The sequence below is a fragment of the Macaca fascicularis genome, chromosome 13 (genome assembly GCF_037993035.2).
Source record: "Macaca fascicularis isolate 582-1 chromosome 13, T2T-MFA8v1.1".
In the NCBI taxonomy this organism is placed as follows: Eukaryota; Metazoa; Chordata; class Mammalia; order Primates; family Cercopithecidae; genus Macaca; species Macaca fascicularis.
Window position 1 is genome coordinate 104480129 of NC_088387.1, and position 20935 is coordinate 104501063.

The 20935-nt window shown below is 34.5% G+C and overlaps 1 protein-coding gene across 13 annotated transcripts in view; it reads right to left on the minus strand.

Annotated features, from left to right (window-relative positions):
- Nucleotides 1–169: 169 nt before the first annotated feature.
- GEN1 (GEN1 Holliday junction 5' flap endonuclease) overlaps nt 170–20935 on the minus strand; it is a 32536-nt gene continuing 11770 nt past the window's right edge. For 9 of the 13 annotated variants that reach the window (XM_005576501.5, XM_015433970.4, XM_005576499.5 and 6 more), the window contains 11 exons: nt 20580–20756; nt 18986–19096; nt 16830–16903; nt 14012–14103; nt 12521–12671; nt 12170–12206; nt 12003–12083; nt 10952–11082; nt 7044–7105; nt 4720–4863; nt 170–4237 (listed from right to left, as the gene is read on the minus strand). In XM_005576501.5, the coding sequence (XP_005576558.3) occupies nt 2922–4237; nt 4720–4863; nt 7044–7105; nt 10952–11082; nt 12003–12083; nt 12170–12206; nt 12521–12671; nt 14012–14103; nt 16830–16903; nt 18986–19096; nt 20580–20756 (2376 nt within the window). In that variant the 3' untranslated portion in view covers nt 170–2921. Of the gene's footprint in view, nt 4238–4719; nt 4864–7043; nt 7106–10951; nt 11083–11941; nt 12084–12169; nt 12207–12520; nt 12672–14011; nt 14104–14200; nt 14293–16829; nt 16904–18985; nt 19097–20579; nt 20757–20935 lie in introns of those variants that run through there. The other 4 variants (XM_065527382.2, XM_074012292.1, XM_074012293.1 and 1 more) reach the window with 4 other exon arrangements.

The window sequence follows — 20935 nt, forward strand, 5'->3', positions numbered from 1 at the left end:
GAGCTATAGAGCAAAATGAACCTAGACTGGCCACTCCCAACTAATTGTTATTTTCATCTCATACAATCTCAAGAATGCCTCTAGATATTTTATTTACCTGGTCTAGATGGTCCTAAACTATCACAGCCACGACTGAACAAATCAAAATAAGCAGAACCTTGGAAGAATGTTTTAGCAACGATTTTTTTCTCTCTGAATATACAAAACATTGCAATACAGTCCTTAAAAAGCTGTTGAGACGATACAAGGTTTGTAAAGAATCTAGTTGAATGCTTAGCACACGGTATAGCTAATACACATTAGTTTTTCCCCTTCCTCATTCTGGAATTGGGATTGTTTCCACTTTTTGGCTATTATGAATAATGACGCTATGGACATTTGTGCACAGGTTTTTATGTGGATGTATGTTTTCATTTCTCTCGGGTATATACCTGGGAGTGGAACTGCTGGATATTAACTCTACATTTAACCATCTGAATACCGGAGTTTTTCCAAAGTGGCTGCCCCATTTTACATTCCTACCAGCATGTTATGAGAATTCCAATTTCTCCACATCCTCATCAATACTAGTTATTATCTTTTTGATTGCAGACATTCTATTGGGCGTCTTGTGGCTTTGATTTGCAATTTCCTGATGACTAATAGTACTGAACAATTTTAAATGTGCTTATTGGCCATTTGTATTTCTTCTTTGGAGAAATGCCTGTTATTTTGCCCATTTTGAAGTTGTCTTTTTATAATTGAGTTATGAGTTCTTTATATACATCCCTCTAAGATACAAGTCCCTTACCACATTTATGATTTGCAAATATTTTCTCCCATTCTGTAAGCTGTCTTTTCACTTTCTTGATGGTGTCATTTCAAACAAGTTTTTAGTTTTGATGAAGTCCACTTTGTGTATTTTCTTTTGTTGCCTATGTTTTGGGTGTATTTAAGAAATCCTTGCCTAATCCAAAGTCACAGACTTATGTCTATGTTTTCTTCTGTTTTATAGCTGTAGCTCTTACATTTAGGTCCTTGATCCATTTTAAGTTACTTTTTAAATATCATGTGAAGTAGGAATCAAATGTCATTCTTTTTTACGTAGATATCCAATAGATCCAGAAGACAGTTGGTTCAAAGACAGTTTTGTTTTCCCATTGAATTGTCTTGGCACTCTGGTTTAAAATCAACTGACCATAAATGTGAGGGCTTTTTTCCGAACTCTCAATTCTATGCCATTGATCTATGTTGACCTATACGTCTACCTTTATACCAGTACAACACATTCTTCATTACTGTAGTTTATATACTTAAAATCAGGAAGGGTGAGTCATTCAAATTTTTTCGAGATTCTTCTTGTGTTTCTGAAATTTCCATATGAATTTTATAATCAGCAAAGAAACCAGCTGGAATTAATAGGAATTACATTTAACCTGTAGATCAGTTTGGGGAGTATTGTCATCTTATGTCTTCTGATTCATCAACATGGAATGTATTTCCATTTATTTAGAGGTGTACAGAAATACAGTTAAGGCTGGGTATGGTGGCTCACACCTGTAATCCCAGCACTCTGGGAGGCCGAGATGGGTGGATCCTTGAGGCTAGGAGTTGACTAGCCTGACCAACATGGGAAAATCCCATCTCTACTAAAAATACTAAAAATTAGCCAGGCATGGTGGCACACACCTGTAATTCCTGCTACTCAGGTGGCTGAGGCACGAGAATCGTGTGAACCTGGGAGGCAGAGGTTGCAGTGAGCCAAGACGGCACCACTACACCCCAGTCTTGACAACAGAGTGAGACTCCGTCTCAAAAAACAAACAAACAAACACAAACAAAATACAATGATCACTGCACAATTGGTCTTGTATTCTACAACCTTGATGAACTCATTTTATCAGTTTTAATAGTTTTCTAGTAGATTTCTTAGAATTTTTGATACATACAATCTTGTCATCTGCAGAGACAATTTTCCTCTTCAATCTGGATACTTCTCTAGAATTTTTGAGTGCGACCTAAATTAATGCAAGATTTAATATTTGGTGGTATTAAAGTCAATATTGCATAGATTTAAAACAAAAGGGGGAAAAGTGATACAGAAGGAAAAAATAGAAAAATAAAAAAAGTAGCAGGCAAGAAAACTGATTCCCACAGGATTATTAGTTAGCTATGTGATCCTGGGCAAGTTTCTAATCCTTTTGGATTAGAAATACATTTGATTTTCCAAATCTTCTTCCACTTGATATACGTGTGAACTTCTGGGCTTTGCTCAGTTTATTCAGCCATTACAAGCATGATTTTTACTAAACATACTGACATCTTCTCTCCTTTTCTTTTTGCCCCTCAAAAAAGAGACTAAGACACCAAAAGTGGAAGAGCACACTAAAGGTAGCTTCACACTGAGGGAGAATATAACTCTCAGCAAAGAGTTATAATGGAAGACTTCCAAGGCCTTCCAATGTGGAAGAGCACACTAAAGGTATCTTCACACTTAGGGAGAAAATAACTCTTAGGAAAGAGAGTTATAACGGAAGACCTTGCAAGGCCTTAAAAGAATGCAGAGAAGTATAAAGAATTATCCTCTTGGGAACAAGCTGGAATATAAATACTTTAGAGGCTTGTGGAAGAAAAAGTAAAAATGAACAAAGAGATGAAGCATTTACTCTGTCAAGTACTATACCAATATTTTAAAACCACAATTAAGGAATAAGAAGGACATAATAATGACATGCATTATCAGAAGTTTTCAATACAGAGGATCTTTTAAAACCCGAGTTTTAGGTGACATTTTTAAAATCACAATTTTGATTAAAATGGTGTTTCATGACATAGAGAACATTAAAATTTTTACCACACATGAAATAGATACCTTCCCTCTGTCTCTGCTATTGCTGAAGAACTAAAATAATAAGTTATACTTAAGTGTTTTAAAGTTCCTTTCAAGTGCTTTGGAATCTTAGTTTTAATCTCTGGCGTAAAGGAAGAGGACTATCCAAACAAGTAACAGAGTTGGTTTCTTTCTTATGACATTGTAGAGAACTCAAAGAACTTTTTGCTGAATCTGGGAAACAGCTTTCTTCATTTTCAGCTGTTTTATAAGATCTGACACACTGTTCACTTTCTTTAATATGTATCTTAGGGCTACCCAACTTGTTGTGGCCACTTTCTTTGAACTGGGTTGTATTTTGCTTTTGAGAACTGTGCTTCATTCTTTGAGTTGTGTACTTAGCTCTCCCAAACACTGGGGCACTTTGTTCATCAGAGGAATGTCTGTTAAGACAAACACTCTTCTTCATTAAAATTTTCTGAGTGGTTTGCATATCAACTTTTCTACTATGATCTAAAGCAGTATTTGGTGGTCTAACATTGCAGGTCTTTACTACTGTGTTACTGAGAGAATAAGGTGCAGAAGTATTGACTTTATAGTTTTCCTGAAGCAGCTGGTCTCCTTTTAGAACTTTAGAGTCTCTGGATTCATTCTGCAAGGGAATTCCTGGAAGATCCTTTGAAAGATGTGATGTACAATCAGAACCACTGTTAGCAATATAAGGTTCTTTTACACTAAGTATGGACAAAGTTTTCAGGTTGACATCTGGTTGTAGACTATCCTGAGGATATGATGATTTTATAAATATTCGTTCCTTTAAAGGCAAATCCTGAAGACATAAATCAGTAATGCCAGAAAGTAGATGCTCTTCAGGACTAATCCTATCAGAATCCTCATCCAACACTTTCTGTATGTTTGCAGTATACCTTTCTGATTCACATGACAGTTGTTCTGGGATATTTTCAAAGCCACCAGGGATGGCTGATAGCTCTGATTCAACTTCTGATTTTAAACCGTGAGAAAAAGTATTCCTTTGAATAGCTGGAGAAGTACTAAAAGATGTACCTTCCCAGTCAATAGTGCTCAAGTGTAGATCAGCAATCACAGATATATTACGAGATGAGGTACTGGGTTGACTAGATTCTGAAATTAGAGACTTACTGACAGCTTTAATCTGTATAGCCAAAGGTCTTGGAGAAGACATGAACTGTTCTTGTACATTCAAACATGGAGTAGTTTTAGGTAAAAGCAAGCTATTCAGCGAGGCAGATATAGATTCCTGTGGTAATGCAGAATCAGGGGAAATCCCCAACTTTAACTTGGAATTCTGCTTATGAAAGATTTCACATGTGGGTTTCAAAGTCATGTGTGACTGAAAGCACATTACTTCATCTGGTTCTGGCAAATTATTTTCTTTAGGCTTAATACCTGAAAAAAAAAATACATATAATCAACATTTATTTTCTTTGCTTTAACTTGGGTAAAAACAAATAAATAAACAGTTCAGAGAGAAATCTATATGAATTTTTTTGGCTTTTTTTGGTCTCAGTGCATTCCTAGATTATAAAATATTTCCCTCTGAAAACAACTGAGCTGTTTTCCTCAGAGTTCTGGGAAATGAAGAAAATGTATTTAAAACCCGAATATGCTATAAACAGTAGCTGCTGACCAATTGGTCAGTATAACTATTATTATTAACAATTGGTTAAGTTAGTAGACAGAGCAGAATGTTTTATTCCTGGCTTTTCAGCTTTAAAAGAAAGTATGTGAAGACAAGGAAGAATATAATTCTTGACTCTTGATTTTATAGATTTTTCAGTAAAATTTAGACAGAGTAGATTCAAACAGAAGAGGTGGCTCTTCTATAACATTTGCATGTGGCATAAATAGCTGTCAAACCCAAAACTTACGTTTTTGTTTCTTCCCTTTAATTTCTAACTTTTGTTTTTGGTAAATAGCAACGATCTCAGGATATGCTGCTTCAAACAATGATTCTTCTTCTATTGTTAGCAGAGCAAATTCTCCATGTTGTTTATCTTCCATAGCATAATGTTCTAAAAGATTAAAAATACAGCAAAGCATCCTTAATTACACATTTTTAAAAAATCCAGTTGGCCAGGCTTGGTGGCTCACACCTGTAATCCAGCACTTTGGGAAGCCAAGGCAGGCAGATCATGAAGTCAGGAATTCGAGACCAGCCTGACCAACACGAGTCCAGCCTGACCAACATGGTGAAACCCCATCTCTACTGAAAATACAAAAATTAGCTGCGCGTGCTGGCATGTGCCTGTAATCCCAGCTACTCGGGAGGCTGAGGCAAGAGAATCACTTGAACCCGGGAGGTGGAGGTTGCAGTGAGCCGAGATCGCACCACTGCACTCCAGCCTGGGCAACAAGAGCAAAACTCCATCTAAAAAAAAAACAAAAAACAAAAAACAACTTCAATCTTTCCAGGTAACTAGGTTTACCAGGTAAAATAAGTCATTCACAAATGAACTATTCACTGCAAATCTTGCTTTATAACACCTATATTCTAACAATCTGTTGATAGCAGTACATAATTTATTTTCTTTTTGCCTGGCAATAGCTGGAGATTCTTTCTAAATTAGAACTTTAAATTCTCTTATTCTGAGATGGTAGCAGTAGCTGAAAGAATAGAAAACTTTGTTTAGGTAAGGTTAGTTGGTTTAATTCAGTTAAGTAAGTGTTAAAATTCCAGGTAAGAAATGAAATAGCTTCCTAAAACTCAACATCAGCTTTCTTTAGTGATGGCTTCTGAAAAGAACACAACTGAAAGGGTCATCAAAAGCATTACTACTTTCCAGGCCGGACGCAGTGGCTCACGTCTGTAATCCCAGCACTTTGGGAGGCCGAAGCGGGTGGAACACCTGAGGTCAGGAGTTGGAGACCAGCCAGGCCAAAATGGCAAACCTCCATCTCTACTACAAATACAAAAATTAGCCAGGCGTGATGGCAGGTGCCTGTAACCCCACCTACTCGGGAGGCTGAGGCAGGAGAATCACTTAAGCCCAGGAGGCAGAAGTTGCTGTGAGCCAAGATGGTGCCACTGCACTCTCCAGCCTGGGCAACAGAGCAAGACTCCGTCTCAAGAAAAAAAAAAAAAAAAGTATTACTACTTCCCAGATTGTTGTTTCAGAGGGTATCAATGTCTCAAGCCCAATCTAACTGGACTTACAAGTAATTAATAAATGAAAATAAAAATGTTCATATGTAAATTTACAGTACAGTGTATTTACAAATAGTACACTAGATTCTTGGGTTTATATGTGGGCAAAACTATAAAATAAGCCAAATTATAAAGAATATACTGATAAGTTTAAAGCAGAAACAGAGAATGAGTGATTTTAAAAGTGTTCCTTAGTTAAACTAGCTTGGAGTACATTTTCTCCTGTAATAGCTCCCACGAGGATCAGTGAAAATGGGTATCTGATCCTCAGTTCTTGACAGGAGAGATGCATTGCCAAACTGAATTAATATCATTTTCTTTCCTGAAAATATACTGGTCGGTGTAACTGTTTCTAAATACTTTTCAAAATTCTTCAACATTCTATCTTCCTCTTACTGCTTGGAATGATTTATCTAATTCTCTGTAATTTCATTCTTCAAAGTTACCTACAGCTTAAACTTTCATTGGACAAACCTGTTCTCTCAAATATGATCATACAGTTTAATTTCAAAGCCAAACAGAAATCAACTTGGTGTCATTTTCCATTTTAAATTATCTGTGTTTCACTATCTCCAGTTTGGGAGCTAATTCAGAGTTCACTGTAATTCTATCTGTAGCAAAAATAAGAATAATTTGACAATAAAAAATTCCCACTGAAAACTAAGCAGGGTTAAAAAAAAAAGGAAAGGAAGTGTATCCCAGGGGTTTTTTAGCAATCTCAATTTTTTCAGATGGACTTATACATGACATTGAATGACCAGAGCATTTGTAAAAGCATATTTGAGAAATATAAATAAAAATTATTTCAGCATTACTTCCTTAAACATTACAAAAGAAATGTCAAATTAGGACATTAAAATAAAATCAAAGTTTATCATGTTTACTATTAGTCAAAACCTATCTAAAATAACACAGGCAAACTATGAAATCAACCTGTGGTGCATGTGATGGGTTTCATCTTTATTTTTCACACACACGTACAATATTTACTAGACATACATGGTCAAATATTATAAATGGAATATTTTGCTTAAAGTGAATACATACCAGGCTTTTCCCATTCTATTTCAAAACAATGAACTCCATTTCTGATTCGAGTCTTAACAATTCTGAAAAACAAATTCATTTAATGAAGTCTAATTGCAAAAGATATTTGGAAATTTTCCATTTGTAACCTGAATAATTTCCATAGTTTTTTTTTTTCCCCCCAGGTAAAAACATTTAAAGGAATTACTGCCTAGTCCTTTGACTAGTTTATTCAAAAGATAATATTGTTAGGTACATAGAGTTTATTATTATTAGATCTTCTAAGTCAATTGTTTCTTACCTTATTATGCAGTGTTCCTCACTTCCACAATAATGATTTTTGTTTTAGTTTGTTATATTACTTTGGTAAGTACAGTATTTTCCTACTAACTGTTCTTAAATCTTTTATTTTCAAATTCTGTGTAGTATTATTCTACATGTACCTTATAAGCTGAATATTACTGAGTTTTATTTACTTATCCAATATAATACGTCTTTTAATATGTGAGTTTAATCTGCTTACATTTTTGGTGATTACTGATATAGCTGCTGGATTCATTCATGCATCTTACTTTGTCACCAGCTTTTTCTTTGTTCCTTCCACCTTCCTTCTTTCTGTATTCTTTTGGTTTGATAGTTTTACTTTCTTATTTTAATTGTGCTGGTTTGGAAGACAGATTATATTTCTAGCAGGTGTTTGAATGCATACTTTGGGAGTTTTGGCTTATCATCATCATCATCATGTATTAATCATTACATACTATACAAATATTTATATATATATTTTTTTCTAGTCAGTTTATTAAATTATCCAAATATGTTTCAATCAATTCCTGGGCTGACCACTGTTTCTTGTAATTCACATCTTCCCTCTGTGTTCATTTTTTTTCTTGCTGACGTATATCCTTTAACAACACTTTAAAAAAGAAATTATCCTTTTCTTTGAGTCTTGCTGTGTTTGCCCAGGCTGGAGTGCAGTGATGCCATCTCAGCTCACTGTAACCTCTGCCTCCTGGGTTCAAGAGATCTTGTGCCTCAGCATCCCAAGTAGATGGGATTACAGGCGTGTGCCACCACGCCCAGCTAATGTTTTGTATTTATAGTAGAGAGGGGTTTTTGCTACATTGGCCAGAATGGTCTAGAACCCGTGGCCTCAAGTGATCCGCCTGCTTTGGCCTCCCAAAGTGCTGCTGATCCAGGCATAAGCCACCACGCCCAGCCCTTTAACAGCACTTTTAAGGAAGGTTTATGAGTGGTAAACTCTCTTAGTCTTCATATGTTTAAAAACGCTTTTCCTATGAATGATGTTTTAATGATTTCAAGGTTGTAAATTATTTTTACTCGGTACTTTGAAACATCACTCCAGCATCTTCTGGCATCTATTACTGTTATGAAAGATGTGTGCTATCAGATAGTTGATCTTTTTCCTTTGATAGTTCCCAGCAAACTGTTTATTCTGAAAAATTTCAAACCTTTATAAAAGTTGCAGAAATAGTACAATGAATACTCACATGCTATTACTGAGATTCATCAATTGTTAACATTTTATCACACTTGCTTTCTCCATTTGCAAGTTAGTTGCAAACACATCTCATGGCACATCGCCCCCAAATACTGCAGCCTATGTAGAGTATTTCCCTACACTGCCACAAAAAACTATCACACTCTGGAAGTTTAACACTGATACAATATACAGACCATATTCAAATTTCCCCAATTGTCCTAAAAAAAGGTCCTTTATGACTTAAAAACAATTCAGAATTCAATCAGGATCATTTTTCTCGAATTGTGTTGTCTCTTTATTTTAATCCAGAAAAACTACCTAGATTTTTTTTGTTTCATTTTTGAAGAGTCCAGCATAATAGCTCCACAGAATGGTTTTCACTTGGATTCATTAGAGTATTTCCTCATGATTAGATACAGATTAAACTTTTTTTTTTTTTTTTGAGACAGGGTCTCACTCTGTCACAGTTTGGAGTGCAGTGGTGTGATCTCAGCTCACTGCAACCTCCACCTCCCAGGCTCAAGCAATCCTCCCAACTCAGCCTTCCAAGTAGCTGGGATCACAGGTGCTCTCCACTATGCCTGGCTACTTTTTTGTATTTTTGGAAGAGATGGGTCTTGAACTCCTGAGCTCAGTCGATCCACCGGCCTCAGCCTCCCAAAATGCTAGGATTACAGGTGCAAGCCACCATGCCCTGCCTAGCTCAAGCTTTTTTGGCAAAAATATTATATAATGTGGTATCTTTCTCAGTTTAACATATTAGAAAGCATATGAAATCAGACTATTGTCCTTTTATTGGAAATTAATCATTTAGTTAAACTGACGTCCACTGGACTCCTCCACTTTTGAAGACATCATTTTTCCTTTGTAATTAATTTGTAGAGTGGTACTTGAGACTGTGACTATCCTTTCTCTCCAGCAATCTTTCATCTAATGGTTTTAACATCCATTGATGATTGTTGCCTGATTGGTTTGGTACTTTTTAAGATACTCCTTTTATCGTTGATGTCTACAATACGCCTTGGGTATTTTATGTATTGTGACTATAATTTGGAGTATAACTTTATCTGTCTTAAATTTTGGAAAACTCTCAGACATCATCTTTTCAAAATTACCTTTTTTTTTTTTTTTTTGGGACGGAGTCTCGCTCTGTCACCCAGGCTGGAGTGCAGTGGCCGGATCTCAGCTCACTGCAAGCTCTGGCCCCTGGGTTTACACCATTCTCCTGCCTCAGCCTCCCGAGTAGCTGGGACTACAGGCGCCTGCCACCTCGCCCAGCTAGTTTTTTGTATTTTTTGGTAGAGACAGGGTTTCACCGTGTTAGCCAGGATGGTCTCGATCTCCTGACCTCGTGATCCGCCCGTCTCGGCCTCTCAAAGTGCTGGGATTACAGGCTTGAGCCACCGTGCCCGGCCTCAAAATTACTTTTCAACCTTTTCTTTTATTAGCTTCTAGGAATTAATCCAAAACTACTCTTAAGCATTTTTTATGAGAGTCTTTGAAAAGATTTCTCTTCCAAATTACAAATTTTTTTTTGACCAAGTTCAGCCTAGAGTCCCCTTTATTGCTTTTTATTTCATCAACTATTTTTAAGCTAATAGTTCACTTTTTATATCCATCCATTTACATACACTTTTATAATTTTGCCTTCTGTTGCTTACAGACATATGTCTTCATCTTTTTGAGGATTCTAGCATTCTGAAAGGCCAACCACACCCACCCCTTGCATAAAACCTGTCAGACTGTTTTAAAACTTAATCTAAAGTGAATTCATGACTTTTGATTTTTAAAATATTGTATTTCTTTATATGTTAAGCTTTCTTCTTCAATTCTTTTATATTTTATCTGTCTTCACTTCTATCTCTCTCGTCTTTTTGAATGATTTCCAGTAGGCTTTCTGGGTTTCAGGCAGCATTTGGTTAGTTTTTTATTGTCTACCCCAGCCTCTTATCTCCTGATAGGAACAGAGAAATTCTACCCTACCTACTGGGTTTCAAGAAATAAGCCTGACTCCATCAACATCTTGCACTTTTGGTCCCTGTTTTTTTTTTTTTTCTCTCTGAAGTGATTTATCTCCTGGATGATACTGCTGGCTTCTAGATTTAAGGCTCTGCAAAACCAGTTTTAGGTCCTGCATTACGTTTACACGTTTGTTCCTTTCCTGGTCCACTGAAACAGTTGTCTTATAAAGGCTGGCTATATCCTTTTATGCTTGTTTCTTTTTATAATCTATTATTACTATGTGTTTGAAGTAGAAACGTATGATAAAGCATGACTTACTATGTTGTTCTGATTATAAGCTTTTAATATTCCAGGAGGCCTTTCCTCCACCTTTACAAAAACAAGCTTAAAGATATTAGGAATATTTTAATTATAAGATATTCAAGTAAAAACACCATCTTCACCATACAGTTCTTTACATTACCGAATTGGCTGTAGTTGATTAGAGTTTCTGCTACCAAGCTTTCTTTCTATCATGTCGTAACGGGTCAAAAGTACCAGCAATTTCTCACATGCATAGTGATTGGGCCACTCCATTTTTTCAAGAGTAAATCTCTGTAAATATAATAAAAATAAAACAAGATTTTGTTACCTCTTGGAGACAAATAGCACTCCCAGGTGATATTAATAATTTTTCCTTTAGAATTAACATAAGTTAAAGTAGTATCAATGAGAATATTCTAGAAAGAATAAGCCTCCTAAAGAAGAATCATTATTGTATAATGATTAAGAGTGAAGGCTCTCGGTTTGAACACCAGGATGATATTTCTTAGATGTTGGGTAACTCACTTAACCTCTCTTAGCCTCAGTTTTACCATCTGTAATGTGAAAATATTATAACCCAGTTCACAGATTATAAAGGCTGAGATTACATGTAACGCGTTAAACACAACAGCAAATTTTAATGTCTAAGAAATGTTGGCTGCCATTATTAATACTTGTAAGTACCCAGCTGTTGCAATTTATTGAACCACTCCATGTCCCTAGCCACTATATTAGGAGTTAATATAATCTCATTTAATCCTCATGGTGACTTCATGAGATAATATTATTTCTATTTTGAGAATAATACACATCCAGGGTCACACAGTAAATGGAATATGGTCCAAATTTAAATTTAGATCATTAATTTCAGATCTCAATGTTTTTTGTAAATGATACTACCTTCCATAATTATATACTTGATCTTGACATTCTCTTATTAAACCCTCTTCCCCCAAAATATCCTTGGATGCAATATATCCACGTATGCTAATTAAGGCATCTTCTAAAACAGCATAACTGTACTTTGTCTTATAGTGTGCAAAGTATGGCTACTGTATGGCAAATGAGAGATTAGAAATAAATGCTGAAAAAATAGAAGAGCTGCCTGTCTTAAGTTTAAACCTCCTCTCACACCAATCAGAGTGAATACCTGTTCCTATCTTTCCAGCATATAACTTCATATGGTAAAGCAAGAATTTATTTTCAGATACCTGAAACAATAACAAATCAGGTCTTTGGTACCTGATAACCTTCACCAATTTATCCTTGTTTAAAAGGAATTCTTGAATAACCTAGCAAGAAAAAAGAAAATAGGAATTGAGACTTAAACTTCTAAGAAAGTTTCTACAATTAATACAGTTGAATTACTGGATATTACCTCATGGAATGGGAATCCCTCACAACTGCAAGCTTTCCTGAAAAAAAAAAATTATATATATGTTATTACTATAATCAGACAATTTTAGACTCTGAAATCATCTCAGCCAATCTCCTCCCATTTAATAAGAAATGTGAATTTACAGTATCCCGAACAGTCAAGCTTCTCTTTGAATAACTATTACATTACTATCTCCTAGGTTAGCTAAGTTTTCGAACAGAAATGAAAAAAAGTTTTGTTAAACATATGACTAGTCTAGACAAGTGAGGAAAGATTATGTGGAAATAATTCAACCAAAGGTATGTGTATAGGTCATGCCAGGAAAAATCATGAGTTTTTAAACAAACTTACTTCTTCATATTGTTCTCTACTTCACCGAGTTGCCTATCATGTTCTGTGCGGTGCCAATCACAAGGGCAGCAGTATTCATAGTCATGTGGCTCACAATATTTATCACTTTTACATAATCTGCATCCATTACGTTCATGATCCTTAGGTGAACCTTTATGGAGACCCAAAACAAGTATATCTTTTGCCTTTTATAATTACTTTCCACATACATTCTTTTTGCCTGTATCTACATCTTCCAAAATTAATATTGCCTAGCACACTACCTAGCATATAGAAAGGTTTCAATACATTTAGGATGAATAGAGTAATAGACACCATAGTAATTCTTGGGCTCAAGTAGATCTTGAACTATTACTATCACATGACACTTTAGAAAAAATTATTCTTCTATTTGAAAGTGTTAATTAGACATTTGAAATTACACATTTACAATAATCAACAACAGAAAACTTTCTGGTTTAAGTAGAAGCTACATGCATAAAAACTAGAATGTAATTATTGGCAAAAAAAGATTATTTACTTAATAGAATAGCTCTAATAGAATAGTTTCTTTAATGAGTGTATTAAAAGAATATAGCAGTTAATTACCTCTGCTAGTGTCTAGCTCTCAGTTACAGTTATTTTTAAACTATCCTTGGAACATGAACAAATGATGACTGTGGCACGGGTGTGGAAATTTAATTCCCTTTAAAAGGAAAGTGTGATTACTTTCAACATTGTCTTGAGAATATGTAAGAGCATATATACTGGATATGACCTAAAATTGTCATTTGTAAGTTATCAAAAAACTATACAATAGCATCTTACTTATAAAAACATTTATTTTCTTCCATGATTTTATCTATAATAATGTTAATAAAAATATATTAAGACATTAGATATAGCAGAATTTCTTTTAAAAGATGAGTTAACATGACATCCTATTCTCTTTTGGGAATGAAAGGCCTTTCTGATCCAGTACGTGTTCTGCAGTACCTTTTTTTTTTTTTAAACCAAGACTAATGAACACGATCTAAGCTATTTTCAACAATAGTAAACATTAGAAATTAGTTTTAAGTCACTGTCTTCATACACAATTAAAATGCATTATAGGACAATGAAGAATCTTTTAAGTGGATAAATACAAATCACCAATATATTAACAAATGGTTTCAGTTCCATTTTCCCTAAGACTTATTAGTATATATTTTTTTCTTAAAATGGATTTCTATATTGAAAACATAATTTTAAGATCTAATTAATTTGGTATCATGGTTTGAAACTGTAGTTATCCTATATTTATCATCTACATCACATTATTGGTTTCAACAAACATTTACTGACTACTATGTGTATATAACAAAACTGACTCCAAGGAATTCCCAATCTAGTGGAGAAGACAATGTAAAACCCTTCAAAGTATTATTAGCATTGGTATGTAAAAAGTACTATGTGAACAAGAATTAAAACATAGGTATGAGATACTAATAACAATTCCCTATGTCTCCTTACCTGGATGGGAACATACAGAACAATGAGCCAGCTTTTTAGTGACTAGCGGTTGTGGACTAGAGTTACAAGATGTTTCATTCCACCGATTAAACCTTTAATAGAAAGTGGTTTTTAAAAAAAGGAAAAAAAATGAGGTCACAAAACCGATATGTTCTCAAGTATCAGGCTCATCTATTCCCTTTCACCTACCTAATTATTTTCCCTTGGGTGGTTGATAAAGTTGCTGGCCTAGCATGGGAAAACCCTCAGTCACAAGTTTTAAATGTGGCCCCAAGGCCCAAGGACAGCAGAACTGCAAGACAGGAGAGAGAGTATATGTGTGTGTGTATATCTATATATCTGTATCTCTTTAAAAAAAAAAAAAAATATATATATATATATATATATATATATCTCTCTCTCTCTCCAATCAGCCTTTTTTTTTTTTTTTTAAGAATCTTAAGTTAGGCAGCAATATGTGAGTAGACTGATTTGTAAATGTCTCCTTTTGATCTCTGTGTGCCACAGTACAAAACAGAATCATGAACATTTCTCTATCTCAGAAAGAAGGGTAAAGAGTAATGTAGAAAATTAAATAAAACATTAATCTTCTGAGTGAAAACTGCATCAAAAAGCTAAATCATCTAAAATGATCATTTCTTAATCTCTTGTTCATAGAGCAAAACATTACCTGCTTCATAAAAGATTTTAAGAAAAATGTGTATTACTATAAAGATTTCCACTAATTAAAAGTTAATTTTGTTTTTGGCTAAAGTTCCAGGTTATATAAAGCCACAAAGGATATGGTTAGGTATTAATCATAAAACATATGTGTTCTGAATTATGTTCCTCTACTCACACAAGTTGAAGTTTTTATAAAAAGCTAAATTCTCTCTTCAGGTCATTGTGCAGTATCTGGTACTTAAGAGTTACTATTTAGCTTCTGGAATTTCTAACACATTTACTACAAAGACCAAGTACAAGCCTGTTAAAAATTAGCATTAATTGCTTCCAGATGAAGAATTGCACTTCAAAAATTAAAAGTAACTGGCAGGAAAAGTCAGTATATAAAACAGAATAAAAGATGATTATAAAATAAATGTAATTTTATTATTTTCAAGTGTCAGCAGCACTTATTTGCTGAAACTGTTTCAATAAGAATGGTTTGGAGTTAGCCAGTTGTTATATTCACTTGCTTTTCCTTCTTTATATTATTTTTTACAATTCCCAAATGATTCCTTAACTCACCCCCATGCCAAAGTATACATTTTCTTGCTTGCTTTGGCACAGTAATAAATGATGTCAATAATGGATTTATTGAAGTCTTAAGATTTATCAACAGTTTTACAGCTAAAAGAGAAGTATCATAGGAAAGAATACAGTGATTCGATGTATTTTTCATGGTCATTCCTTTTTCATTTTTACCTCTTAACATTTCTTTTCAGGCACTTGCCATCTTGAACCTGCTGGAGGCCAAGACTATTTTAAGTTTCCCAGTGTCCTACTTCCTTTCTTATTGATTCTATACCTATCATCATTAATATTAATTTTTATAAAGCACTGCTTTCATCAGTAAATATAATTCATGTGTTTTTGAGACAGTAAATAGCATAGCTTGTTAACTTCTATATAGTCTGCATCTTGTTCTGAATCCTCAAACTGTAGAGACTAAATTAATTCATGTTATTATTAAATATGTAGCTATAAAGCAAAGGCCAGTCAAGTATGATTTCGATTAATGTTGCTTATTATTAAATATTTACAACATGCCACAGACATTTAATTTACAGAAAGAAAAATACAATATCAAAGTATTAAATACAAAATTATTTTAATGTCATGTTTATCTTTACCTGTTGGTAAAAGGGTTTAAAATAGCTAGTGTCAAAATGCCCATGGTCGTACATAAATGCACTTGATATTTTTTTTTTTTTTTGTCTCGCTCTGCCGCCCAGGCTGGAGTGCAGTGGCCGGATCTCAGCTCACTGCAAGCTCCGCCTCCCGGGTTCACGCCATTCTCCTGCCTCAGCCTCCCGAGTAGCTGGGATTACAGGCGCCCGCCACCTCGCCCGGCTAGTTTTTTGTATTTTTTTAGTAGAGACGGGGTTTCACCGTGTTCGCCAGGATGGTCTCGATCTCCTGACCTCGTGATCCGCCCGTCTCGGCCTCCCAAACTGCTGGGATTACAGGCTTGAGCCACCGCGCCCGGCCAAATGCACTTGATATTGTATTAAATGTGTTTAGTGAGCTAATAAGATTTTTTAAAATGCAGTATAGTGGCTAGGCACCGTGGCTCACGCATGTAATCCTAACACTTTGGGAAACCAAGGCGGGGGATCACTTGAGCCCAGGAGTTCAAGATCAGCCTGGGCAACATAGGGAGACCCTATCTCTACAAAAAAAATTTTAAAAATTAATATATTAACATGTTTAATGTAAATAATATATATATTTTAAACGCAGTTTGGTGGCTGGGCGCAGTGGTGCATATCTGTTGTCCCAGTTACTCAGGAGGCTGAAGTGGGAGGATCACTTGACCCCAGCAGGTTGAGACTGGAGTGAGCAGTGATTGCGCCACTGCACTGTAGCCTGGGCAACACAGTGAGACCTTGTCTCCAAAAAAGAAAAAAAAAAATGCAGTACGGCTTAGAACATGTATTCTCATCCTTCCTTTGGAAAATTTCAAAATAAATAAAAATAAATGATCTTAAATCAAAATATAGGTCAGTTTAAAAATACAAAACCCTTTTTTGGGAAACAATTGTTTTTTGTACTATTCATTATTAAGTTCAGCAAGAATAAAAGTTCAATGTTGCAAGAGAAAGTAATTATTAGTTACCTCTGAAGTAAACTTTGCCCTTTCAAAATCTGTATAAGTTTTAATGCTTGCTCTTTTCCAACTCCAGGGACTCCCTTTCAGAAAGTGGAAAAAAAATAATTCCAATGTTAATCACTAGGAATGGTTAAAAGTACATTAATTGAATGGAAGAGTCTGCAGCTGAAAGAAAGAATGAGGTAACTCTTAAATAAAGATAGGAAAACATGTGCAAGATACATTGCTATGCATAAAACAAAAACTGCACAATAGTGTGTATGATCAGGATTTGTAAAGTAAATGACAATTACACTGATATCTATGTAAATAAAAAATTCAGAGTTAAAATTCAGAGTTATAAAAAATAAACACTGATGGTGTTTATTTTAGGGAAGGCAGGGTCATAATTTTAGAGGGCTTTCATTTACTATGTTAATTATTTGGATAATATTTTAATTTAACCTATAACCTAACTCTATGTTTGTAATCAGGAAAAAGCAAGTTCATTTCATTACATGAACATTTAATATTCCAAAACCCAGACATAAACAGAGAACAAAGGAACGTTCTAACTCTTGAAATTAAAAACTTAAGAAAATTTAAAGGGTGAATTTCCAATATGCAAAAATGATATGCCTTAATGTATATTCCTATCACAATTTCTGATTTAAACTGAGTCTTCCAGCTCCTATAAGTGTATGACTATGTCCTTATAAGCAGAGCTGTTATTTAACCAGTATGCACTAGGATTGACACACTCATGTTAACTGGTTAGTAAATAGCTACTGCCCAAGCATTCTGAGTGTCTGCCTGCACAGGAATGTCCCATCTAACCTGAACACTTCCCAATCCACCTATACCCAGAATCCAGCTACTAAGAAGAGCGTCTATGGCACAGCAGGGATACCCAGAAGTCTCTTCCATCTCTATTGCCTATGTCTGGCATACACGTTATTAGATATCTTGAATATCACCCTTCTTGTATTAGCATTAGCTTTATCTTTAAAGTTTCTGAAGGCAAATCAAGTTAGTACATAGTCTTAAAAATCTTTAAGTAGAACAATGGAAACACATAGCAGTTTTGGTTTTAAAAAACACAAAAGGTCAATATAGCTATGGCTAACACATAATTTGAACACCACTGTAGCTAAAGTTGGTTTCTGTGAGTTCAAGTCAGCAAATTTTTTCTTAAATTAAACATTGGGCTGTTTATAGATTTTAATTATGATATAATTTTATTTACGAAATAGTCTTCTATTTTAGAAGGAGAATTACAACAAAATAATGGTTTGTGGTATTTAAAAGTTTCTTTCCTTCTGCTTTCTTTTCCTAACAGTTTAAAAAAAGTTCTTTGATGATATAAATTATAAATTAGGCTTAATAATTTTATTATCCTACTATATTTTCCTTTCTCCTGAGCTTAGATGGAAAAAAAATTACATGTCATTCTTCTTTATACTTCTCTTGGGAATAGAGGTAAAATGAGGGATTTGTAAGGCTATAGAAATAATCAGTAGGAACATAATAAGGGAACTACATAGTAAGATCTACAATACCAATCATTTTATATTTTTAAACACTACATTTAAGAAAATGGGATTATTCTCATAATACTTAACTCATCACTCACCTGTTATACCTATTTGTTACAGAGCACTAGATTGTGCATCTTAAGATATAAATAAAATATTTCCATGAACAAAACCCAGCACAACGCTGAGAGGCATGGAAATATGAATGGCTTATCCCAATGATCACATGACTTAGCAACAGTAATAGCATTGAGCATGTGCACAAAGAATACAGAACACTAAAAAATAGAAAAAAGGGGGAAAGAAACTAACAATGGCATAATACAAGAAAAGAATAACTCCTATATTTATTTAAAAAGATAGTCAAACATAAATGTGAATCTCTTAATCTAGAGTAACAGTTTACTGAGATTCAAGCTGTGGTACTACATTATTCTATTCTTGCTTGTAATATTAAGTGTCACAAGTCAGCTTTTTAGTGCCATCTGAAATGCTGATTATTTTAGTCACTGAATAGCTTATTATGCCTGAAATTATATTTTAAATTCAATTTTTAATCATATAGCCATATTATATTCACATTTATACAGCACATAAGGTACGAAAAAGACTTATGAATAGCAAGTAAATATGACAATTTCAGCTTACCTTTGGGAGATAATCACAACCAAGAAGTATTGCTAATCCAACCAGAGCATCTCTGTCCAAACCTAGTTTACTCTTGATAGTTGACATCGTGTAACAGTCAACATGTGGGTCCTAAAGAAAGAACAGATTTAGTTTAATCCTTAAAAAGTACATATTTATACATTAAACAACATTATAAAAATAATTTGTCAGTGTTATCTTTAAATGTTTAATTATTCCAGGGTGGGCACGGTGGTTCATGCCTGTAATCCCAGCACTTTGAGAGGCCAAGGCGGGCAGATCTCTTGAGGTCAGGAGTTTGAGACCAGCCTGGCTAACATGGTGAAACCCCATCTCTGCTAAAAATACAAAAAAGTTAGCCAGGTGTGGTAGCACGTGCCTGCAGTCCCAGTTACTCGGGAGGCTGAGGCACAAGAATTACTTGAACCCGGGAGGAGGAGGTTGCAGTGAGCCGAGATCACAGCACTGCATTTCAGCCTGGGTGATACAGTGAGACTACGTCTCAAAAAAGAAAAAAAGTTTAATTATTCCAAAAAATTTATATAAGAAAACTATCCTGATCAGCAGAATCTTTATGGAATCTGACATTTCAATATATGGAAATAAAGTTGTAGTTTCAAAAATGGCTTAAAAATAACTATGTTAGCCAATATTTTTCCATTTTATTGCTTTCTGGTGTCTAAAAAATACAGATTTCCACCTTACAAAACACTGTAACATATATATATTATAGAAAGTAAACATTCCCTGTAATTGCACTGCCTAAACTATCATTAATAGCTTGGTACATATTATTCCAAAAAACCATCTTCTTTGACACATATATATGAATATTTATTGTTAATTACATTAAGTAAAAGTAGGATTATATAAAAATACTATTTTGAGACATTTTCCAACATTAATATGTCTGGATATCTTTTATGTCAATAATAGCCTTTACAATGACCGTACTGTATTACATCATATGGACTCTGAAACAGTGTTTCTCAATGGGGGTGCTAATATTAGCATTTTGGGAGGGATAACAGAAATGTCTGGCAGAAGGTCTAGTTTGGTTGGCACCAAGCCACCACATATCTATAGTCTCCTTTGCCCAAGCCTGAACTGTTACAACCAAAATGTCTCCCGGTGGTATCTCTCCAACTGGAACCAGTAAGTGTGAAGTATTTAACCATGTCCCTATCAATGAACACTTGGGTTGCTTGCCAAATTCTTGTAATTATTAACAATGCTACAGTGAACATCTTTATATCTCTCTCTTTGCATATTTGGAGGTATTTCTGAGGATGAAATACTAAACTGGAAATTCAGGATCAAAGCAACACATTTTCATACGCAATTCATGATGTATTTTTGAAACTGATTTAGAATCAAACCATGTGAAACAAACAAGTCAAGTTCTTATGAGATAAATCTATATTTTGAAGACAATGAACTACATGGCAATGATTTTTAATAATAGTAAACATTTTATTTAGCAATTGCTATGTGCAAGGCATTACAGTAGGCATTTTATATCTAGTATTTCATTTAATCAGCCCTTTAAAAAAGTTCGTAAACAAATGCTGAAAAACAGAAAGAAAATAAACACCTTTGTATTCATAGTGAAATTCCTGTAAACAGTCTGGGCCCCATAAAGGAAAGTATCGCCATCATTGGTGAGGCAGCCATCGACATGACCACCAGCATTGAGATAAGCACACATGGCTTCAGCTTCCCCGGCAGCCTGAACCCAGGGGATTCCTAAGCATTCGAGCATATCGAGGCACTGAAAACCAAAACCAAGATGTTAGAGAATGTCTTCACTGCTCATTTGTTTACTATTAAACGTACTTCTGTATTACAAATATTAATAGTAGCTATTTTGGTGTTTTAAAAATTGCGATATTTAAGAAACACTTGGAAATTTGAATAATGACTGAATATTTGAGGGCTTTAAGGAATGAA